This window comes from Puntigrus tetrazona, chromosome 8 (genome assembly GCF_018831695.1).
Source record: "Puntigrus tetrazona isolate hp1 chromosome 8, ASM1883169v1, whole genome shotgun sequence".
Classification (NCBI taxonomy): domain Eukaryota; kingdom Metazoa; phylum Chordata; class Actinopteri; order Cypriniformes; family Cyprinidae; genus Puntigrus; species Puntigrus tetrazona.
Window position 1 is genome coordinate 12,021,437 of NC_056706.1, and position 24,522 is coordinate 12,045,958.

Consider the following 24,522-nt stretch of genomic DNA (forward strand, 5'->3'; position numbering starts at 1 on the left):
ATTGTTGACTTAAGCTTTCTATGAAGTGCCGGTGTTGGGATCTGACCGGTATGGTGGCTCATATCCTATCCCCTCTGTTTAGCAACAACAACAAAAAAAATCCCCACTTACCTCCTATAATGTCATGACATAGCTACTGTATGTAGCCACAGGAAATGACTCAACCTCTTATGCAAACACCTAGTCCGCATCTGCTGCGCTAGTAGCAAAGCAGAAAGCAATGGCTTTTTTGATGATAAAAGCCTAAAAATGCTACTTTTTGCTTGTTATTACCAGCAGATTAGCTTGGCCTAACAACGTCGTACTTTTTTTTCCCTGCAGCTGGAAAAGCATGTCAACACAGCAGCAGATGATGTGTATAAAGTGATTCAGTCGATTCACAGAGGCCATGTTTACACAGTAACACAGTACGGTTGTTAATACTGTATTGCTGTGTACAGTTACTGCATTCTCTGCTTGAGTGCTAAAAATGCTGTTCAGTTTAGATTTCAGTAATGAGCTTGTGTTATTGTGACAGTTGTCATAAAACCTTTCAGTGTTACGGATGTCATCGTTGCTTGCCAATCACACACTTGACGTCTGACATGTATGCATATCCCCCCGTAATTAGTTAAAGTGTAACTACTAACAAATTGATTATCTTGTAAGTCGCATGCATGGGTTGTTGACTGGAGTAATATTCACAGGAAATATAATTTTTCTGATGTACCAGTTAACTCCTGTGGGAGTACAATGGCACTTCAGACCATTACTTAAGAATTAAGTAATAGAAATCTTGTGTTTTTTCTATTACAGTGCATGATTCGGTCTGCTGGACGATGTATTCCCGTTCAATTAGCCGAATGATATAAGCATCTTTTTATAGAATACATAGCTGGGGTGCAGCCCTCCATTTTACCAGCGGCCATTGGTGATAAACACAAATGAGAATTACTCTCATTGATTTATGAACAGTTTATTCAGTTGCTCAGCCATTTCGTAACACAAATACCATGGGCCAAACATATCATAAAATATTATTAGAGCATTGTTTTCCTAAAAAGCAGCCTGCTGGAGCGAGACAAAGCCAAGTGTGAGGGTTCAGTGTCTGTGTAGGCTTTGGCTGGAGGACCAGGGCAGGGCAGACTATGTAGCTGTGGTTGTTTTATTGCTAGCAATCTCTGCCTGCGACATTTAAAACATAATTAGTTTCATGCTTCACCCTGAGAAGAGGCGGACTTCGTGGCGAATGCTCGTTGCCTCGTCCAACATCGACTCTACGGCCGAACAGTAGCGTAGTGTTTTCACACAGGATCTTTTCAGACCTCACGATGTTATTGCGTAGTCACATTTACACTGACGTCACACGCGCACACATCCTCATCGCCTTAATGCAATAACTTGTGTCTGTCTGTTGTGGTTTCCTCTTGTAACATATGGCGTGTCGTGAAAAGAGTTTTCTCAAATAAAGGGTAAATTTACTGTTGCAGAAGATGCTGCGAAACAAAATATATCAAGAGTTGTGTGCTAGCCTTTTTTTTTTTCTTTTTGTGGGGCAACCCTGGAGCCGTTTTTCATTGCTCACTTGACGCCATACTTAAACAGATACAGATGTTTCCGCATAAGAATCTGGATGAAATCTGGGTATGTGACAGATGGAAATAATAGCTCCAGTATGATTGTGCATAAATGATTGTAAATAGATGACCAGTCCGGTAATTAACCAAGCTTATAAATAGTTTTAGCTACAGGACTTGATTACAATAAAAATTAACACCATGTCAGCAAGTCAAAATATAGAAAGACTATATGAAGTGAGACATCTTTGCAACATCTTGTTATAATAGCACCAGTGCAAAAAACTAATGTGACCACTTCAGCAAATTTTGTTATGCTTTGTGGATTTTGGTTGCTTTCTAAATGTAGCCTGCCTGCATTTGAGTGCGTGTTGTTGTTATGCTAATTCATATACTGAAATTATTTTCTTGTGTTTTGTCCAAGTTTGACATGCCTCCTTAGTTTGACATCCCTCCTTGTCGCAGGAAAGTTTGTCCTCAAAAGGGTTTTAAATGAATAACAGAGCTCTCCACATCAAATGCCCGCCGTATGTCTCAAAAACATAAACACCAATATATTTCCCTTGTTTTGTCTTTAAATTTAAAGAGTCACTCCCTTGTTGTCCACTGAGAAAGTTTATGCATTAAACAAGGCTTCTTGTGAACTTACTACTTCAGCATGATCAAACAAATGTGTGTTTTTGTGTGTGTACATATATAACTATGATTATGTAAATATGATTAAGTACTTCTATTTAACGATCTAATAGAAATATCACACAGCATATATTGATAAATACATGAGAAGCATTGTCCAACATTGCAAATTTCGAACACATTTCCTAATAATTTCTTACTCACTGTGAAAGACACACCTAAAATTAAACACACATCAGTGACCAGAGACACACACACACACACGAACGCACACATTTGTTTCTGTGAATTGAGGGTTTTCTAAGACCTCTAAAGTTACTTTTATTACTTTTATTCTGACCAAACAATATTTTTTTTTATCCCCTAACCCTAAACCTATCCCTTACAGAAAACCCAGAAAATAATTTTAATAATATTGACATTTGGTCCACACAAAGTAGCATAAACAAGTACAGATACACACACACACACACACACACACACACACACACACATACACACACACATACACATACACATACACATACATAAAGTAGTTAAAAAGTGACCTCATTATATTGTAATTGTCCTTTTAACAATTAAAATCCATTTTCCAATACAACTCCACCCACAGGATACAGACATTACAGTGGACCATAAAAACTTTTTTTATAATAAAATGCTGTCAGTATGTTGATATTGTGCCATATGAGTTCACTCTAAATTCAGGTAAACCAGAAAATAGAAGTCTTATACATACGGATTACAGCTCCAAACCACTATTTGGTTGTTTATGAAAACATTGTGGGGGTCGAACATGCAAGCGACGAGACCTCAGCTCAGATCCACATGTCCTGTAATGTTTTACGTCATAACACAAACAACTCAAACATATGTCCGTTGCCCTTGGCCTCCACTAAATTTGACAATGACCAAAGAAACTATTTCAGTAAACAACATATGAATTCTCAGAAGCCGACATGGTGCTCATTTATGCGTTTAAAAACACTGGCACTTATGTGAGAATGGATGGCAGATGTAAAAAAGCTTTTAGATTTAAATTCTGAAACCCTGCTGTTTCCTGGTTTCTCGTATTGTCTAATTGCGTGCAATTAGGCATTTGTGTTATTATGTTGTTGAAAATAATGAATGCCTGTTTGTAATCATGTAATGTAAGTTTCAGGCCTGATGAAATAATTAAAAAGGATATTGCATTTGTGTCGGAAGTATCTCAGACAAAAGAATGTCTTAATGCAATCAGGTTTTATGCAGTATCTTCCCATCAATGTGACAGAATCGATTACTAAGTGTTTCGATTTGTCCCACTATGGCCTTACAGCCTTTAAAAAACATATTACACGTTTACCTACCTTATCCTGTATTACTAATTTAATTCATGTCCTTAAAAGAGCAAAGGCAGTCATCACCCTCACTGTAGAAGCTGACTCATTATCAAGTGTACATTGAGAGGAAATACATTTTAATGTCCAAAATAGACATGCGAGACACTTTTAGCAGTATGCCAGGCAAGAAGTCTTTCCTGTTTCAATTTATGTCACAGTTTATTAATGTTCTGACGCAAGTGTATAACTGGAAAAAAGGCAATGATATCAAATGTTTTGTCAGTGTTTTACATTATGCGAGGTTTTATTTAATCGAATTTCCCCAAAAAAAACGGATACAGACACACATCTGTGACTGAAATTAGGACATTAGCATATGATTGCATCACTTAACAACACACATACATCCTCATTTGCAATTAGGCAACTTTTTTTGAACTAAACAGCTGATGGCTTCTGCATTTTTTGCAGAAGCTAGAGTAATTTATGGCCATTTATGGTTTAGGATTTCCTTTGCCTCTAGGCACAAAACTACTCAGGACCTGCATGTCAACACGGCACGCACGAATACACTTGCACAACAAGTTAACAGAGCTGTGTTGGCAAGACACCTGTATGTATTCGTCAGTCAGCTTCATCAATAAGAACATATGGAGATTGTGCAATAAGGCTGCTTACAGGGACTGTTTCAGTTTAGGGGGTTTTCCAATGTTTTTAAATACAGAATGACTTTATTTTCATTCTTGTTTGAAAATTATCCCAAAACAACTTTCACTGGTGCTCATTACCTGGAATATTACTACCTACTCATTACCTGCTAAAAGGCATAATGTATTTGTTTGTTTTCCACAAATAAATGTACACTAATAAAGCAATTTGCTAAAATATATATATTTATTTATCCTTATTTTCCATATTACATTTACACTTTTATAGATCATTGCTAAAATACATACGATTTATTAATATTTCTTGTTCTTAAGTACTTTTATGCTCATTCTGTATAACCCATTGCTGAAATATGAACTATTTATTACTTTTCTTTGTTAAATGCAATCACATACACATATGTGCCAATCTGCCAATATCTTAAAATTATTTATACAATATATGTGTGTTTATTAAATGTATTCGTATGATGCTTTAATTAATACGTATAGTTATATTTATAAGAAAACTGATTAAAGCCAGGACAGTCTTTGTTTGTTATCTTTTGTGTCCTCAAGCTCAAAGTGAGGTTGTTGGAAAGCCCCTACTTTTTTGAATGGATGAAAAAAAAAAATCACTCCTTTTCAGTGGGCAAGTTCTAGTAAGTGGGAGTGCTTAAATGACCTACTGGAGGTGGGTGGGTGCTCAGTGACTAAGCCTCAAGGACCACATAAATACTTCCTTCAGGGCACCAGAGAAGACAGATCGAGCAGGAGAAGAGGAAACAACAGCATTGCTTGTACTTTATCTCCTTCAAAGAATTTCTTATAGTTTTAAATTTGACTTTGACCTGCGACTTGAAACGCTAATCATGCGACTTGGGGTCTTGGCATTTCTGGTTCTGGGAACTTGTTCTTTAAGAGCCTGGTGTGTGCCGCTCAAATCCGTCTATGTGACGTTCCCTGGAGATGTGATCAGGAACATGTCAGACACACAGCTGGCAGATGTGAGTATTTGAAGTTTTAGTTGGAATTAGATTCATTCCCCTGTTTTTTGAGTAGCAGAGTGCAGTAGATTTGATCATTCTAAATGAATTCTTCTCTTATTCACATTTTTGACTCCAGAATTACCTGAAGCGTTACGGGTACATAGATGTCCTCCAGAAGAGCGGACTGCAGGCAGTCGTGTCCACTTCTAAAGCACTGGTGAAGCTCCAGAGGCAGCTCGGGTTGGAGGAGACGGGCTCTCTTGACCAGCCCACGATTGATGCCATGAAGCAGCCTCGCTGTGGGGTCCCAGACATCCGCAACTATCAGACTTTCGCAGGAGACCTGAAGTGGGATCACAATGATGTTACATACAGGTGGGATATTATCTGTACACTGTATCTGCATTTGTGATGAGCCCAATGTGATCCATTGAATTGTTTTGATAACCAGGATTCTGAACTACTCGCCTGACATGGAAGCCACTTTGATTGATGACGCCTTTGCCAGAGCTTTCAAAGTCTGGAGTGACGTTACCCCTCTGACATTCACCCGCCTCTATGACGGCACTGCTGACATCATGATCTCTTTCGGGAAAGCTGGTGAGTTAAGTTTTGTAATAGATTAAAGTTTTACGATTTAACACTGTTCGAGTGAGTTGGATTGAGCTGCTGTTTTTGTTTTAGATCACGGCGATCCCTACCCTTTTGATGGAAAAGATGGGCTGCTGGCTCATGCCTACCCTCCAGGTGAGGGAATACAGGGAGATGCGCATTTTGATGATGATGAATACTGGACCCTTGGCTCTGGACCAGGTGAGAGTGATTCTCGATTCATATTTCAATACACCCCATTTTCCCTGCAGGATTTAATGTATCAGTACTGTAAACACCATTAGCAGGAGATGCACAGTACAACAATAGCTCCCTCTATAGTTTTGTGACAGTTGGGAGTCCTGAAACAGTTTGTCAAACTATCAAACAATATTTCAATCTGGGGCAGTATTTTACATAGCTTTAAGTTTGATCCAATATCAGTAAAAATGCCATTTCGATATTTTGGGAAAATATTGTCTAATAATTTATTACATAGTATTTTTCATATGCAGGAGAAATGAATCCTAATGTATTAAAAAGTATAGCTCTGTTTTAAACTGGGCTCCTGTGGTAATATTTTAAATGTTAGCTTAAAAAAAGCCAATTAGCATTTTTTGGGAAATTACTGACATGTTACATTTAATATCGTACATATTAATTCATTTTAATAGCAGATTTATTTTTAAACCGGGGTCTGTGTAATATTTTAAATGTTTGCCTTAGGTTTCATCAATAACAATAAAAAAGCTGATTAATTACATTTGGAAACATACTGTCTATATAATTTTTCATAACGTAATGAGTTTTTCTATATTAAAAATGTATATCTCACACAGGTCAACATGTTTATGTTATGTCTTAAAATTTGTGGAGAAGACAGTGACATTGATGTGCTTTCTTTCAGCAATTCAAACCCGCTATGGTAATGCAGATGGTGCCATGTGTCACTTCCCCTTCCTGTTTGAGGGAACATCCTACTCCACCTGCACCACAGAGGGGCGCACAGATGGTCTCCCCTGGTGCGCAACCACCGCAGACTACGACAAGGACAAGAAATTCGGCTTCTGTCCCAGTGAGCGTAAGTGTTTCAGTCATGATTTTATGAGGCTTTAATTCTATTTAAACTGACTCCTTTGGACTTAATGCTACAATAATTTCACAACCGCAAGTATTTATTGTTATGAGCATGACTAATGTTCTGTCTCTGTTTTCCCCTAGTTCTCTTCACATTTGGCGGGAACAGCAATGAAGCGCCATGTGTTTTCCCCTTCGTGTTTCAGGGCGAAAAATATGACTCATGCACCACAGATGGACGAAATGATGGGTATCGCTGGTGTGCCACTACAGCTAACTTTGACACTGATAAGCAGTACGGATTCTGTCCTAACAGAGGTAAGAAGCTGACATACCTCTGGACTGAACACTTAAACTTTAATGAAGTAAGATCATTTATAATACAATATTTCCCCTCACAGACACAGCTGTGATTGGTGGAAATTCAGAAGGCGAGCCATGCCAGTTTCCTTTCACCTTCCTTGGAACCAAATACTCTTCTTGCACTAGTGAAGGCCGTAGTGATGGAAAACTCTGGTGTGCAACTACCAGCAACTATGATTCAGATAAAAAATGGGGATTTTGTCCTGATAGAGGTAAGTGATAATCATCTTCTTCAGACAATATTAAAAAATGAGAGTAAGACATTGGCTAACGTGTCTTTTCTGTCACAGGATACAGTCTGTTTCTGGTGGCTGCTCATGAGTTTGGACATGCACTTGGTCTGGACCACTCCAACATCAAAGACGCTCTGATGTTTCCCATGTACAAATATGTAGAAGGTTTCCCTCTGCATCGTGATGATATCGATGGCATTCAGTTTCTCTATGGTATTTATCCAATTAAACATGTATTTTTAGGGTTACTATGCCATTTATTGTTCATAATTGATGTTGAAACCCAATAGTCTATTACAGTTGTGGTCTTAATTGCTATATTATTTAATTATTTCATTTCAGGACCTAAAACTGGCCCCAAACCCACTCCTCCAGAACCTCAGTTCACCACTTCCTCTCCGATTATGCCAACTAAATCCACCCCGAGTGAGAAAACAACTACTGTTTCTACCACAGAACCTGTTGACCCTTCACAGGATGCTTGTCAAATCAAGGAATTTGATGCAATCACTGAAATCCAGAAAGAGCTTCATTTCTTTAAGAATGGGTGAGTTAATTTATAAAGGATTTTGCCAAGACTGATAAACATCTTTTGTCCAAAAATATGGACTTATCCCAATCCCAATCCCTACCCCTAACCAAAAACTATCACTAAAATCAGTGGGAAATGATAACTGATTAACAAGAGTGTAGAAGCACCTGATCATAAGCCTAAAACAGATATTTCCTGAAAAATGATCCCTCAGATCTGATTTTTAATTTCAATAAAGTTAATTTCAGTGTTGTTCCAGGATCAACAACAATGTTTATACAGGAACATCTTGTACTTTGTGAAATCATGCTCACCATAATTAACGCTTTGAACTTACAAACACAACTTCATTCTCAATTACATGTGTCTAAATTCTCTCTCAAAGGCGCTACTGGAAGATCTCAAACAAAGGAGAACGTAAAGGTCCTTTCTTGATATCTGAGAAGTGGCCTGCCCTGCCAGCCGTCATTAACACAGTCTTTGAGGACCAGCTCACGAAGAAGATCTACTTCTTTTCAGGTATACTTATTTACCAGGTTGTGATATTGTGCCCTTATTGTTGTCGAAAATGTTGAAGTTGGATTCTAATAGTGCTTTTTTAACTATATCTCATGCACACAGAAAAACAGTTCTGGGTTTATACCGGAAATGAGGTGTTTGGGCCACGTAAAATCGAGAAGCTCGGCCTGCCAGACAACTTGGAAAGAGTGGATGGAGCTGTGCAGAGAGGAAAGGGCAAAGTGCTTCTCTTTAACGGGGAGAACTTCTGGAGGTATGTGAACTTTGCTTAAGGACTATATCGTAAGAGCTGACAGGAAAATGTAAAGCTCTAGTTTTTCCACAGTATTCTTATCACTTATTTATTATCACAGACTTGATGTAAAGGCTCAGATGATAGACAGAGGATATCCACGATTCACTGACTCCGTTTTTGGTGGAGTTCCCATTGATTCACACGATGTGTTCCTCTACAAGGGTAAATAAAAATTAAGTCCAAAATACTTAATAAAGTCTGATTTATCCGATCAAGCAAATGACATTTGTTTTCCGCTGTATTTCAGGATTCTTTTACTTCTGCCGGGAGAATTTCTACTGGAGAATGAATGCCAGAAGGCAGGTTGACCGAGTGGGTTATGTGAAGTACGACCTCCTAAAATGCTAAGATGTGCAGTCGCTGTGCACAGTGGAAACATCCAACATCCTCTTTTTAATAGGGAAACCATTTCTCTTCAGTGTAAAATATAGTGAGGAAGACACAGACAGAATGTATTAAAGTCTCTGTTATGGGAATTTTGACTTTAACTGTTACAGGAAAAGAACTGTTTTAACACTGAAATTATCTTAGGCACATGAAACAGGATGTTAGGCATATTTGTCCGTCAGCTTCAACATGGTCTTATAATTTATTTGCGCTTACTATATAACTCCTTTGTCCATGATGAGTTTCTTAACAGCACATTAAGAGAAACTATAATCTTGTTCTATCAAACTACAACGAGTTAGTGTCGGTCTAATTCTAGGAATTAACTTTGTTTGTAAATGTATGAGTGGAGTCACCTCAGGAACATTGTAGCCTAAATGCATTTGCTGTCAACAAAGCATCCATTCTCCGTGTATTGACCCCACTCACGTTTTTCTAAGCAAAGGTTTATCTTTTAGCTTTAAGAGCTAATACTGAGATGTTATTTAGCCCAGATTTTGGCATATTGTGAAATCATTTACCTGGTGTAAATGATAATATTAATATTATTAATTTAATTTTCCACATTCCACTTATTTATATTTGTATTTGTTTGTTGCATTGTTTTATGATTACTCAATAAATTTGTAAGGACCATTCGATCTATGTGCAATGCTCTATCATTATATCTAATCAAATAGTCACATTTGAAAATGCTACACAATATTAAATTTGATCTATATCATGTTTTCCACAAGGTTATAACACTATAGGTTTTTTAATATTTAAATATAATTACTGCAGACTAATTGTTGCCACACTAGTGTTTGACATTTAGCAGCTGATTAATATCAAAAGAAAGTCTCATATTAGTATGTATGCAGTATAAATTAAAGTAAATACTTATACAACCACATACACACCGATTTTATATAAAACAATTTATCATTTTAAAGATACAACCACTCATATACACAAATAGAATGGCAAAATGTTTAAAGTGCCACTAGTGCCTAAGAGGAAAGTAATAAGCATATTATTTTAGGTGGACTTCTGACATTTGATCATAAAATGATATTGGGAAAGTGACACAAAGACACATTCGACTGTCACTATATGACTATCATATTTTAACGCTGCTATAAATGATTTTCCGACTCACCGCAAGAGAAAATGCTAAAACAAGTGAAAACGCTGGACTATTTTTACAAATAAAACAGTTAAAAGTAACTAAAAATATGAATCTAGGTTTACGAGGAATGACAGGAAATGCAGTAGGAAAATGTCTCGTTTATATCAACAGAACATATTTAACAGAATGTAAACTGACTCGTGCGTAATCCCTCACATTTAAAATGGGCAATAAAATTGTTTTATGTTGGCTTATCAAAAAATGTAAAAGAAAATCTTAAAAATAAACAACCGGTGTCATATTAATCCGCGAGAAACTCGGTGGTTTCATCCTCTGAGAGCAATTAGTCCTCCGGTTCACAGCATTATTTGACAAACACATTTAAAAGAAGACGCGAAATGTTCGATATTTATGTTCTCTAAATAGAGCGTCACTTTTGAAATAAATCGTGATGCGTTATAAAACAGATTAAGGATCTTTGCCTCTCGTCTTTCCCACTGACGGATAAATGAGTTCCGGCCAGCTCTGAGGACAGGAAGCGAGGAGACGCTGATGGCGCCCGACTAGAAACCATTACGAACTATTCGCTTTCAAAGATCTATTTTATTTCGCCGCATTCACGAGCGTGAAGAACAAAATACTGGTCCACTTAAGGTAAGAAAAAATCATATCTCAAAATAATGGTGTATAATTGCGTATAAATACAGTCTCTTCCATGATGGGCAAGAGAAAAACATTCGGGCGAACTGGCTCTCCCTGCTCGCGCAGGCCCTCGAGGTCCCCGAGCGGTTCTTCATATCGCCTGAGCGGAAAAAAATAAACTCGCAGCGGCGGGAGGGAATATGGCGCTGCGCGAGCAGGCAGGAGAAGGGGCAGCACATCACGCTCTTAATATAGATAGAAAAGAGCGAAGAGTGGCCACAACAGAAGTGAGAGGACTGAAGTGTTATTGTCGTCTAATGTAGCGACATTTTCTCGATAAAATTATTGATGAGCGTAGCATCAGAACATGACGTGTTGAGCAAAGACAAAAGCCCTTTTGTCCTTGATAAGTTTAAGTCAAGGGAAACATTTTCTATCCCATTCATAACTAGCTGGTGTTTTGGTGGGGTGGGGTTTATGTCAGTTGAGGACCTGTGAGAAATCAGACGTTTGCTGTTATTTAAATGCATTTAATGCGGGACCACGCTGTCTTGTGGTTTTGTTGATGAGCTTATAATGTGTTAAGAACGATGAGAACGATGATCTAGAACGGTGCCATCACAAGACACGTGTACTGTCAGCAGTAGACAAACCACAGCGTAGGAAACAACAATAAATACATTTCTGTGTACCCTGATGCTGTGCATATTTAGAAAATTCTAGCTTATTTAGAAAAATCTAGTTTTGCAACTTTGTTGCAACAATGCTTTTGTGCAAATTCTTTTCAATTTTCAAATATTCAAATTTTGTGCAGAAAATATGCAAGTGGATATTTTAGTGGAAGTCTAGCTGAAAGAAAACAGTATATTTAGCCTTTTTGCATATTTTCTTTCACAGCTTAAAGATTACTACAAAATGCACACTGCACAACTATATAATTATAGAAAAATAACATAAATCCACCTTTTCACCAATAACATGCTTTAAACAAATATATTTTTTGTATATGAATTGTAGTATGGATTGTTTTAATAGTGAAAAACAATGTATACATAATGCATAATTTAATGTTAAGTTTTACATTTGCTTTTATTTTTTAATTCTCTTTTGCTCACCAATGCTGCATGTATTAAATAAAAGAACAGCTAAAAATGTAAGAGTGAAATATTATTTCAGTTTAAAAGAACAGTTTCTATTCTAATATGTTTTATTTTCTAATATAATACTTCTGTACGTTTTCAGTAGGCAGTGCCCCAGTTTCCAGTGTCACACGATTGTTTTATTCTGTTATGCTGATAAACATTTGTTTTTTGTTATTATGAACAAGCGGTTTTTCATATCGCCTGAACGGAAAAAAAAAATAAACTCGCAGCGGCGGGAGAGAGTATAGGGCTGCGCGAGCAGGCAGAAGTGGCAGCACATCACGCTCTTAATGTAGATAGAAACAAGCGAAGAGTGGCCATGGCAGAAGTGAGAGGACTGAAGTGTTATTGTCGTCTAATGTAGCGACATTTTCTTCAAAAAAAAAAAATATTGGTAAGCGTAGCATCAGAACATGACGTGTTGAGCAAAGACAAAAGCCCTTTGTCCCCGATAAGTTTAAGTCAAGGGAAACATTTTCTATCCCATTCATAACTAGCTGGTGTTTTGGTGGGGTGGGGTTTATGTCAGTTGAGGACCTGTGAGAAATCAGACGTTTTCTGTTATTTAAATGCATTTAATGCGGGACCACGCTGTCTTGTGGTTTTGTTGATGAGCTTATAATGTGTTTAAGAACGATGAGAACGATGATCTAGAACGGTGCCATCACAAGACACGTGTACTGTCAGCAGTAGACAAACCACAGCGTAGGAAACAACAATAAATACATTTCTATGTTCCCTGATGCTGTGCATATTTAGAAAATTCTAGCTTATTTAGAAAATCTAGTTTTGCAACTTTGTTGCAACAAGGCTTTTGTGCAAATTCTGCAGAACATATGCAAGTGGATACTTTAGTGGAAGTCTAGCTGAAAGAAAATAGTATATTTAGCCTTTTTGCATAGATATTTTCATATTAATACATATCATATTAATACATAAAGCCAAACATTTTTCAATAAAATGATTACTTCATTACACTTTATGCGCTTGCCATCACCCATGCCCTCGCATGTATCATTCAGAATGCAATGTCCAAATTAGTTTTGCATTACTGAGTGACAGCCACTTTCCCACAGAGCCGAGATGGACTCTGAGGAGATGGAGGTGGAGAGCAGCAGTGATGTGGGGCATTCTGGGATGGAGGAGCCATCAGAGAGCGGCATGGGCATGGAGTCTTCGGAGGCCATGTCTGCTGACAGCAGCGACGCTGTGGCTCCACCTGCCCCGGCCCCAGAATCAGACTGCCACGTAGGACAGAGCTCTGAGGGACTTGTGGTAAGACTAACAAACCAACGCATTTATTTCTTTACATGTTAGTGTGTAAATCATATCAAGTCTTTTTTTTTTTGGGGGCCCAAATATTGCGCTCTTTAGGTTTTTATCCCCGAGACCAGCTCCAGCACAGATGTGCGAAGAGTTCATCTCCCAGACTCCTCTTCTGTCGCACAGTCAACCAGTGTGTCCAGCGTCTCCACAGTGACACAGTCAGTCCTGGTGTCAGAGTCTGTCCAGGTCCTGGTCCACTCCAGCGCTGTTTCCGAAGGAGGAATGATGGTTTCTGATTCCACTGCTTCCACATCCTCAGATCTCGGCTCAGCTATTGACAAGATCATTGAATCCACCATTGGACCTGACATTATGAATGGTAGAAAAACCTCTTACCTCTTCGTTTTCATCAAAGTTATTTAATATTGTAGACATTGCGATCTTTATGTTCACGTAGTGTTCAATGTCAATACTGTGCCCATTTTACAGGATGCATTGCAGTTACGAGTGCAGAGGATGGCAGTGCAGAGACCACACAGTATCTGATACTTCAAGGTCCTGATGATGGTAAGAAAGATCAAAGTTCAAAGTCAAGGGCTATAAGTACAATCACATACTCTGTAATAGGTGCTTCTTTTAACTTATTTTAAGTTAATAAAAAGCATGTTCTATTTAGCATGATTGTAATCCAGGCATGACCTACAATGTCACTTTACTGACATTCACAAAACCTCTCTCGTGACCTTATGGGATAGTAAAATGTCAATCAGATGCGTGCTTCAGAATCGCGTCTGGGACGTAGTAGGCCATCTGGGTATTTTTCACCTTCTATTTTTTAAGTACTGTAAATACTATTCTTGTGACACTGTTTTTCACCTAGAGACTATGGTTGTCGGAAAACAAAACAAGCTTTGAAATAAAATAAAATAAAATAAAACAGAATCATAATGGTAACACTTTACAATTAGGTGTCATTTGTTATAATGCATTAGATAGTGTATTATAATGTAAGAACACAATTAACAATACCTTTATTACCGGATTTATTAATCTTTTTACCGTTTATAAAAATACAATCATTCATTGTTAGTTTATGTTGGCTCAGTGCATTAACTAAAGTTAAATACAACTTTTAATTTTAATAATCCATTAGTAAATTCTGAAATTAGCAATAAATAAGTAAATAAATGTTGTAGAAGTATTGTTCATTCTTAGTTCATGTTAATTAATGTTGTTAACCAGTGAACCTTAATGTAAAATGTTATCATCATGATATATTTATTGTTTTAATTCACCTCCAAACATCAGGAGCTATTTTTTTTATTCTTCATTTTTAGTTATAATAATATTAGTGGACAACAGTGGGGTCAGACAGCCTGACAATCTCTCTGCTAAATGATCAAATCCTTTTCCACAGAAAAATACATATGTTTTGAGCAACAAGAGCATTATTAGATTATAGCTAACATTTTTTGCTAAACTATCCCTACACCCCACATGTGGTGCTGTTAATATTTATATTGTAGTAAAATTCCCATTTTGTCTTGTTGTTATAATCTGTGCAACTAATCTAGATTTTAAATGAGTAAGTTGTCAATTATTATATTATTTAAGCCAAATGTTCTAGTACTACTAGCATTCTCATTGCGGTAAATAACTTTTCAAATTGGCTTAAGGGGATAGTCTGAAAATAAAGTCTGTTTCACCCCATCTTGCCGTTCTAAACCTGTATGAATGAAAACCTGTTGGTAATGTTGGTACCTAAACTGGTTTAGTACCCAATGACTTTCCATTGAATGGACAAAAAATGCAATGGTAACCGAAACTCTTTAGTTACCAACGTTCTTCAAAATATCTTATTTTTTTGCATACAGATTTGGAGTACAATGCTGAAATAGATGTATTCAATTGGATGTTCAATTAGCCATTTCCTTTCTTCACTCTGTGTAGGAGCTCCTATGGTGGCTCAGATGTCTTCCTCTGCTCTGTCAAGCCGCATTGCCATTGAAGCCCTTGCCGACGGACCTACCTCCACTTGCCTGGACCAGGCAGACCTGTCAGAAAATCCACAGGGCAGCGTGGAACCCGACCAGCCTGGACACTCAGGATACCGTGAGCACGACGATGTCCGCCCGGACCAGCCGCAGCACTCCCAGTACATAGAGTGCAGTGGAGGAGACGACCCAGACCAGACCAGAGAAGCCCGGTACATCGAGTGCTCAGGAGCTGAACCTGACCAGACCCCACGTCATTCTGGGGTCACCAACTACAACGTGGCAGACTCCGAAGAACCTCTAGGGCGTTACGCGGCAGAGTGCAGCGGAACAAACAGTAGCCCTCAGAGACACTCATTTCGCTCCTCCCGATATATTGTAGAGTGCAGCGATGGCTACTTAGACTATGGCCCTGAGGGCGCTGAGCAGCCACAACATTCACGTTATATAGACAGCAGCATGGATGACAGGGAGCACGTTTCGGCATCAGAGCAGGAAGGAAGTGTGGTAGAAGTTCCCCAACACTCCTTCTTACCAGAGGGCTCGCTATATGCTGACGAGGGGGCCGTTCAACACTCACTGGCTGACACAGTGGGATCCCAGCTCACTGAACAAATGGACTGCAACGATAACCTGACTGGCCCGTACATAAGTAGCAGTGGGACATATTCCACCCACCCAGAGCCTGAAGTGGTGGAGTCTGGGGTGGTGGATGAGCCTGGGCACAGAACCCCAGATATGGCTGAACTAGAGGAAATGATGGAGGTGGTGATTGTACAGCAGTTTAAGTGTAAAATGTGTCCATATAAAAGTGTCTCCAAGGATACGCTCATCAACCACATGAGAGACAAGCACTTTAAACCACCAGGTAAAGTATGAGGTGCTAATTCTGTATTATTTAAATGTGTTCTTGTTTTTGATGTCCATCCCATTAATGGCCCTGTCCAAAATTGTAATCTTAAGATAGGGTTGGACAGTATATTGAGGTTGTAAAATGTATTGATCTATTTCTTATAAGCAATTTGACAGTGGCAGATTTGGGAATGGGCGAAATAGACTGGGGACTGCACGTAACGCCTGCACAAGAAAAACATAATGCAGGAAAAAAATGTGTAGTCTTGAGTTTCAGTCAGCTCTTAATTTATGTATGCAGTTCTATTAAGGTTCTCTTGTTCAGAATGTGCTATCTCGTGTAGTTGGTCCGGGCCAAAAGAAACGTGGACGGGGACGCCCTCGCAAATCTGAAAGCAGGGCGCGAGCAGTCGCTGAGGTCAAGAAGGAGGAGCCACCAGAAGAGGAAGAAGATGACATCATTGACGCAGGTGCTCTTGATGATCAAGGTTAGTGGAGATTAGTTTGTGTGCTCTATATTTAATTTCCTGTTATTAAATTTATCTGCATTTTTCTTTTAGGTGACAGTGATTATAAGCCATCTGATGAAGCGGCCAGGTCCAGATTGGCTTCTAGTCACAGCACTCCTCCTCCTTCCTGCTCTTCATCATCATCCTCTACCTCACGGAAACGGCCCCGCAGGGCGGTGGGGCCACCCCGCAAATTCCTTCCTTACTCAGGTCAGTGTTACTTCAGCTTATTAGGTCTAAGAAGTATAATAAAATATTGTAATAATATATCTACCTCACAACTTGCATAGGTCTGAACTATTATTTTCACCTGTGTATAAAGCAGAGTCAACAGTGGCAAATCAAACAAGCAATGCAGGGGACCCTCAAGCTCCTGAAGAAGCAAGTTCCTCTGGATTGGAGAATGGATCTTCCTCACTATCCAGCGGGTCAGCAGTGGAACCAGCCGTCAGCCAGTCCGATCCAGAAAACAAAGATCCCTCATCGAACACAGGACCTGACGACCTGGAGTTTTTGCCCCAAAAAAGAGGCAGGCCTTCTAAACAATTCCTTCAAAACAAGTACAAAAAGTACATGAATCGCAAGTAAGTAGTGCTCATACTACTCTTTGATCATCCACAATACTTGATTAATTTAACTTGGCTGTTTTACAAAAAATAATCTTAGAAAACCATGCTGGGGTCTGAGGTAAAAGTTTCATCTATCTTTTTTTTTTATAAGCAAGTACTACAGATCCCTTAAGCCTTTGCTAAGACCTCATAATTGCTGGATATGTGGCTCTCGCTTTCTGTCGCAAGAGGATCTTCAATTCCATGTGGATTCTCATGAAGGAAATGACCCTGAACGCTTCAAGTGCCTGCAGTGCAGCTACCGCTGTAAACGCTGGTCCTCACTAAAGGTAAGAAGTAGAGTCCTTTATCTGAAAATCAATAAATCCATAAAAACTTATATTTTATTCACTTTCAGTAGAAAGAACAATTTTTTTACGTCATTTAAATGTTTTCATAATACATGCTCATGTCGGAATAAATGTACATAACTACAAAATTTGTGTATGTGTCCTATAGGATCACATGTTCAATCATGAAGGTATAAAACCATATAAATGTGAGGTGTGTGATTACTCCAGTGTTTATAAAAAAGACGTGATCCGACACTCAGCTGTCCACAACAAAAGCAAGTAAGAATTGAGCATATCTCCTTTTCTTCAATCACTCATCATGAGTTGAACCCTTGAGGTTGTCTGTATGAATAGACTTTTGTCTGTTCTCTTGAACTTGTAAAATTTAAATAAGACATAAATTAATGTTCTTTGTTTCTTCTCTTTTAGGAGTCGTAAGACCGATATGGTAAGATTCAAGATGTGACATGATGTATCAGTTTAAGTTAGCTTTGTTTGATTAGAAAAGGTTTTCAGTAGTCTTCCATTAATCCTTCACAGGTTCCCAAAGTGTCCGAGTTTCCGTGCCCCATCTGCTGTCGCGTATATCCCATGCAGAAACGCCTGACGCAGCACATGAAGACGCACAGCACAGAGAAACCTCACATGTGTGACAAGGTAAAGTTCTTCTGTGTAGTTAGGTTTTGATGAATAAGTGAATAATCTAAGAAGATTGTAGTGAACCCTGATTAAAACAAATATCTTTACAAATTAATATTGGTTCACTATGGTTTTTGTTCTCACTAGTATAAATGCGTTTGCTTTGCAGTGTGGGAAATCCTTCAAGAAGCGCTACACTTTCAAAATGCATCTTCTCACACACATCCAAAACTGTGGCAACAGCACGTAAGTGAGATGTCAGGACGGAAATGTATGTTCCTCTTAAAAACTTTGCCGGTTAACATAATGTAAAGGCAGCTATTTTTCTCCACTCCTTTGTCAGGTTTAAATGTGAGTTTTGTGAGTATACCTGCAATGACAAGAAGCACCTGCTTAATCACCAGCTGTCCCACACCAATGACAAACCGTTCAAATGCGAAGAGTGCAAATACTCCACGAGTAAAGAGGATTTCCTGGTGTCCCACATTGCCATTAAACACACTGGTGAGTTACGTGACGGTTAAGAATGTTTACATGTTGGTGATGGAAGGTTTCCTGATCGTTTCTATCTATCTTCGCCCACTGATCAGGTGAAAAGCCCTTCTCATGCGACATGTGCCACTTCACGACAAGACACAGGAAGAACCTGCGCCTGCATGTGCAGTGTCGCCACCCCGAGGCCTTCGATGAGTGGAGCCGATCCCACCCAGAGGAGCCAGTTCGCCGGCGCCAGACGTCAGTTTTCACTGTGCAGCAGATTGAGGAACTGAAATTACAGCATGAAACCCAGGAATTTCAAGGGACCATTGTACGTACATAGATAACCGTTTTGATGGAAGAAAAACCCAGCATATATATATAATATTTGTTTTACACTTAAAGGTAACAGTGGATCCCATTACTCTCCAAACCATGGAGTCCATAGGGAAAACATCAGTATCTCAAGATGCACTGGGCAACACTACAATCATTTATGAGCAAGGTAAGTAGAAAAGTTATCATTAATTGAAATACATCTAAAATACAACATATGGTGTGATTATCCATCATACATATTTCATCACTCACCTTTAATACATTTGATCTTTACCCTCCATCACAGCCCAGACTACAGACCTTTCAGCCCAAAATGCTCTAGATCTGCTGCTGAACATGAGTAATGCCAGAGAACTGCAGGTACTGTACATACATCGTCTACTGCAATATAAAATAATGTTACAAAATTTAATATATATTTAGTATGACATTGATTGGTTAAAGAGGTACCTGTAAGTAAATTAAGGTCATACATATAGATGTATACTTTAGAAAATGTTTTAATGATACTAAATGATACAACTATAGGCCAATACTGGAAATACCATAGCAATCAAATCACTGTTTTGCCTCTAAATTGTGCTTAAAAATCAGATACACCCTACAAAAGGCAAAAAACGCTATTTTAGTGTTACATCCATAATAGAATATCAATAATATATAAGTACTTTTCTTTAAATATATCTGGATTGGATCTGTTAGTTGAAAAATTAACATGCCTAGAAAAGCACAATTTGTTTTATTTGTACTACAACAATAAGCAATAAAAATGTGTTATTTAAAACGGGTAAAATACTTTGTGATAGTATTACGGTGTATAAATCATTTAAATATAGACTAAACGTTTTTTTTCCAAAATATGATACATGCTTTACACGTGAGAATTTTTTTTAAATCATGTCCAGTGCAGTAAATACTTAGGAAATTGCAAGTCAGCAATAGTAATAATACCAGTCCTTTAATTTTTTAAGCTTATTATATTTGTTCATCTGTATCTTTGTATGTATTTTTTGTGCTAAACTGATTACTCTTCTTAGGTGGCAGTGTTGAAACCAGATGGTAAGACCTTGGAGACGGGGTCGTGGACTGGAGCTGACTCTGGGAGTGAGGGCTCATCCTTGCAGCCTCAGAAGATTGTCACATTTCATGTGTCAGAGAATGGGGACACTCTGGTGCAGGAGGCGTTTGAGACAGCTACGGGGACCGTGGAGCAAGAGGAGACAACGGATGTGTCACAAGAGGTGACACAGATAGGCATTGGTACATACGAGGGAGCAGATTTCAGTGTGGTGGAGCAGGCCTCCGAAGAGACAGCAGACAGGTACTACTGAATGTCACAAACAGCTGGTGTAATGTCTTTTAATGTCATTTAAATCCTTTAAGACGATGCATGTGTGTTTGGCAGCAGTTTGGCGGAGCCTCAGGTCATGGAAGTGAGCACAGAGCCCTTGTCCATCTCTACACCTCTCAAAGAGAATAAAGAAAAGTTTTATTTGAGCTCAGGCTTGACAGACGGGGTCCTGCAGCAGGTAGAGGTGAGATTTGGTTTTGTTACTTCACAGATAGAATAACCAGCTGTGTTCTTTCCCAGTGGAAAGGTTAACTGACTGAATTCTCCTCCTGCAGCTAAGCAGTGAAGCTCCAGGTTCCCCTCCTCTGTGTCCATCACCCCCTTCTCAACAGCTCAACACCAAACGCTTCTCCTGCCGCATCTGCATGGAGGCTTTCCACGGCCGCTCAGACATGGAGAACCACAAGAGGGCGCACATAGACCCCAAAACATTCAAATGCCCTGACTGTGACTTTACAGCACCTTCTTGGCCAGAAGTCAAGGTCTGTAGGTCATATGGTTTGGGTTCGAAGACTTCCTCTGACCTCTACAAAAACCTGTTTTTGTAGTTTTAAATGCTTTTTATAATATATCTGGGTTTTTTTTATATTCCTAGTCTCACATGGCCATGCATGCGTATTTGAGGCCTCATAAATGCAACAGCTGCAGTTTTGCCTCTAAAAACAAGAAGGACCTGAGACGCCACATGATGACACACACCAACGAAAAACCTTACGCCTGTCAGGTCTGCGGCCAAAGGTAAGAGATGATTTGAGAAATTATCATTAAAATAATTATGGGCTTGAATTATCTGACAGTTTGTCATGTTTACAGTACTGGTTATGCAACACTATGCGCATGATATAAGAAACACCAACTTACACTCAGATCCCCGCAGCCTCTCAGTGTTTTGAGTTTCTCTTTAAGGTTTAACCGTAACGGCCATCTGAAGTTTCACATGGAGAGGCTTCACACTCAGGAACCCTCGCCCCGTAAAGCCCGCTCTGTCCCCTCTCAGCAGACCATCATTGTTAACAGTGACGAAGAAGCTTTAGCCACACTGCAGAGTAAGTGCTGACTCTCAAAGGGAGATTGTATTTAGTTTATGTAGAAACAAATGTATTCTCACAGTCCTATTCTGATTATTTGGCATCTCTTCTCATTTTTTTTATCCTGTGTTCAGATCTGCAGGCAGGTCAGGCAGTCATCAGTCCGGAAGGGTTGCAGCAAGCTTTGGGTCAAGAACACATCATTGTGGCCCAGGATCAGACTCTTTCTGACCAGGTATTGCATTTTTGCACAATTCTCATCCTCTTTGTGATTATCAGGTTTTCACATTTTGAATGTTTTTCTCAGGAGGAGGCAACCTATATTCAACAGATCACAACAGTAGATGGACAGACGGTACAGCACTTAATGCCTGTAGACAATCAGGTCACTGAGGTACAACATATATTCTAAGGCTTTTATTTAGAAAACCAGTAAAAATTATTTACACACTATCAGTCAAACATTTGGAGTTTTTTCAAAGAAACTTAAAATAAAACAATATTTTAACATTGGTAATAATAGGGAATTTGTCTTGAGCACTAAATCAGCATATTAGCATGAATTCTGAAGAATTTTGTGCCGCTGAAGATTGGAAAAGTGATTGTGAAAATCTGTATAAAAAATCGTATAATAATACTAAAAAAACCTACCTTTCAGCTGTTCATCAAACACATTCAAGACCTTGAGTTGTATGCTGAGTGCTCACTTCTCTCTATTTTCTCAGGTCCAGTATATCATCTCTCAGGATGGAGTTCAGCACCTGCTCCCTCGGGAATATGTGGTGGTATCTGAAGGAAACCATATTCAGGTTAGTATGTGCTCTTTCCATCATTCATAACCCAAGGCTGCAGAATTCTTCAGGGTTGTTGATGAACAGTTCTCTGATGGGTGGGAACAGACTCTGTATCTGTAACTGTAGCCTGAAAAGCATTTTTATTGTTATTTGTGGCCTTTTCTGGTTCTATATCACCATTATGACAAAAACTATTGTGATTGTGAATTGCAGATGGAGGATGGGCAAATCGCTCACATTCAGTATGAGCATGACGGGACGTTTCTGCAGGAGCAACAGGTTGAGCTCAGAGCAGATTATACTACATTTATATATATTATATTACAATTAATATTTTGCTGCAGTCAAGTTGCATTTGAATTACAGTAATTACAGCATGATAACTTAGATTCTACTTTGAGCTGTTTATGTCCTCAGATTGTACATTATTTGATTCTCAGAAACATAATGTTGAATGGATCCACAGACAGCTTTGCTTTCAATGACAGCATATGAAACCTCTGAATGCTATTTTAATAAAATGACATCAATCAGGAACATAATGTCATTTAAAAATGTAGTGTTAGTAAGGAATTTTAGTATTTTTTTGCTCCCTACAGCTTCATATATTTGATCAAAAACAGCCAGTAAAATTATTCAATATTACTGCAATCAAAAGTAACCGTCCTGTTCTTTCAATTTTATTTATATTTTGAAATGGACTTTCTTCCTGTAATGTAGCTTAATTTTCTGGAGACTTAGCAAAAATCTTCAGTTTTACATAAACCTTCAAAAAATCATTCCGTGTTGAAAAAAGTGCTTAATATTTTTCTGGAAAGCATGTATCTTTTCTAACAATATAATTGTCTCAACTGTCACTTTCGATCAGTTTAATGCACCATTCATTTGGGTCATTGATTTCTTAAAAAAAGTTCAAAAGGTCTTTTTTTTTCTACCTTTGTTAACTAGCTTTATCAGTGGAAATGAATCTGATGCATAATGTGCTTATTTAATGTGTCTCATGTTACCTGTCAGATCGCTCTGTCCCAGGATGGACAGATCCAGTACGTCCCCATCACCGCCGAGCAGCAGGTCGTGGGCCCCGAGGACTTGGAGGCAGCCGCCCATTCAGCTGTCACTGGTACGACCTTACACCTTCACGCTTACCTCACACTTACTTTATTCACTCAAAAAACCAAAAGCAGAAAGCGTTAATGCTGCAACTCTCAGGTGATGTTAAAGCGGATCAGAGCTGATCTAAGTGATGTGTGTTTGTGTGCGTAGCTGTTGCAGATGCAGCTATGGCTCAGGCTCAGGCGGTTTACACCGAGGCCACACCTGAACAACTGGAGCAGCTGCAGCAGCAGGGCATCCAGTATGACGTCATCACTTTTACAGAGGAGTAGAGACAAGACACACACACACACACACACACACATCATCTGAGGTTCGGATGACTGCACTGGACACTGCAAATTCTGACGATCATAAATAACTACTTCCGGAGTTATTCAGTAAGAGGGTGAATGTACAGTTAGACCCTTTCTGAAAATTCTACAACTCATGCCTTTGTAAATATGTAAAACAATTTATCTTTGTGTGCCTACTGTGTTTTGCCTTGTAAAGAAAAAGAAACACAAAAGCCAAGAGCTGCCTATATAGATAACCCCTGTATATAACTCTGTGTGGCTGTGATGTACTCCGATGGATGCTGCTGTAAACAGTGGACTGGAGGATTGATATCACATTGTTATTATTGTTCTTAAACCGTTCCTAGCTGTTGCTGAAGTGTTTATAACGGAGGGTTGATTATTTGGTTTAATTTTTTTTTTTTTGTTAAGTTAACTTGTTTATTAGCTTGTTTTTTTTTTTATTATCTCTTGTTTAGAGATTTAGTTTTTTTTAGTCTCCAGAAAGGAGCTGAAAATGCTTAACAAATAAATCACACCCTGTTTATCTCTGATTGTTGGTTTTCTTCATCATGATACAGTTCAGGTTTTGCAAAGCTATTGGACATGGTAATAGGATGGAGTGTAATAGAATGTGAAAAAGTGTAACATTAACTGCACTTGTGTATATTATTAAGACAAGAGCTTTTTGAAGAACTCATGAATACTAAGCTGTTTTAAGTTAGAAGAAATTCAGATTACCGTGTGATCAGATCGAAGCGTTAATGTTCTCATCTCTTCTTCATTTGGATTCTGCTCAGTACCAAATATCAGGACCATCCCAATTAAAAGGTAAGGTTTTTTTTTAACATGGTTATGATACCAACGTTAGAATGTAATATCTTTGCAGAGATATGGTTAATAGGCTAACATGTTTAATGTTGCGGTCTGTCATTGTATTTG

The 24,522-nt window shown here is 38.5% G+C and overlaps 2 protein-coding genes across 5 annotated transcripts; both read left to right on the forward strand.

Annotated features, from left to right (window-relative positions):
• Window positions 1-4,905: 4,905 nt before the first annotated feature.
• mmp9 (matrix metallopeptidase 9) lies at window positions 4,906-9,788 on the forward strand. The gene is made up of 13 exons (XM_043246447.1): window positions 4,906-5,168; window positions 5,287-5,525; window positions 5,602-5,750; window positions 5,835-5,963; window positions 6,649-6,822; window positions 6,963-7,136; window positions 7,220-7,393; window positions 7,472-7,627; window positions 7,757-7,961; window positions 8,332-8,465; window positions 8,568-8,718; window positions 8,819-8,922; window positions 9,008-9,788. The coding sequence occupies exons 1-13, from the start codon at window positions 5,034-5,036 to the stop codon at window positions 9,106-9,108; spliced, it is 2,025 nt and encodes a 674-aa protein (XP_043102382.1). The 5' UTR covers window positions 4,906-5,033; the 3' UTR covers window positions 9,109-9,788.
• A 339-nt stretch (window positions 9,789-10,127) lies between these two features.
• On the forward strand, window positions 10,128-24,134 carry LOC122350149 (zinc finger protein 335-like). 4 transcript variants are annotated; one of them, XM_043246401.1, is made up of 28 exons: window positions 10,128-10,912; window positions 13,119-13,317; window positions 13,417-13,687; window positions 13,798-13,875; window positions 15,259-16,170; window positions 16,499-16,642; window positions 16,715-16,873; window positions 16,986-17,247; window positions 17,384-17,561; window positions 17,731-17,843; window positions 17,994-18,012; window positions 18,105-18,221; window positions 18,373-18,449; window positions 18,547-18,707; window positions 18,794-19,011; window positions 19,086-19,185; window positions 19,306-19,379; window positions 20,057-20,340; window positions 20,428-20,554; window positions 20,646-20,852; window positions 20,966-21,108; window positions 21,277-21,416; window positions 21,533-21,633; window positions 21,706-21,792; window positions 22,124-22,207; window positions 22,406-22,471; window positions 23,207-23,312; window positions 23,456-24,134. In XM_043246401.1, exons 2-28 carry the CDS (start codon window positions 13,126-13,128, stop codon window positions 23,575-23,577), a joined length of 4,542 nt encoding a protein of 1,513 aa, XP_043102336.1. In that variant the 5' UTR covers window positions 10,128-10,912; window positions 13,119-13,125; the 3' UTR covers window positions 23,578-24,134. The 4 variants fall into 4 exon arrangements, with proteins under 4 accessions (XP_043102336.1, XP_043102332.1, XP_043102335.1 ...); XM_043246397.1 differs by having other exon boundaries at window positions 10,129-10,912; window positions 20,425-20,554; XM_043246400.1 differs by having other exon boundaries at window positions 10,129-10,912; window positions 16,989-17,247; window positions 20,425-20,554.
• The last annotated feature ends 388 nt before the right edge of the window (window positions 24,135-24,522 follow it).

Excerpts from the sequence above, each read along its gene's own strand:
- LOC122350149 (XM_043246397.1), top strand. The coding sequence starts at position 13,126 with ATGGACTCTGAGGAGATGGAGGTGGAGAGCAGCAGTGATGTGGGGCAT. Across the intron at positions 16,874-16,985 it reads CAAATTCCTTCCTTACTCAG|CAGAGTCAACAGTGGCAAAT; the intron begins GTCAGTGTTACT and ends CTGTGTATAAAG. Across the intron at positions 20,555-20,645 it reads GGGTCCTGCAGCAGGTAGAG|CTAAGCAGTGAAGCTCCAGG; the intron begins GTGAGATTTGGT and ends CTCCTCCTGCAG.
- mmp9 (XM_043246447.1), top strand. The coding sequence starts at position 5,034 with ATGCGACTTGGGGTCTTGGCATTTCTGGTTCTGGGAACTTGTTCTTTA. Across the intron at positions 6,823-6,962 it reads CGGCTTCTGTCCCAGTGAGC|TTCTCTTCACATTTGGCGGG; the intron begins GTAAGTGTTTCA and ends GTTTTCCCCTAG. Across the intron at positions 7,628-7,756 it reads TGGCATTCAGTTTCTCTATG|GACCTAAAACTGGCCCCAAA; the intron begins GTATTTATCCAA and ends ATTTCATTTCAG.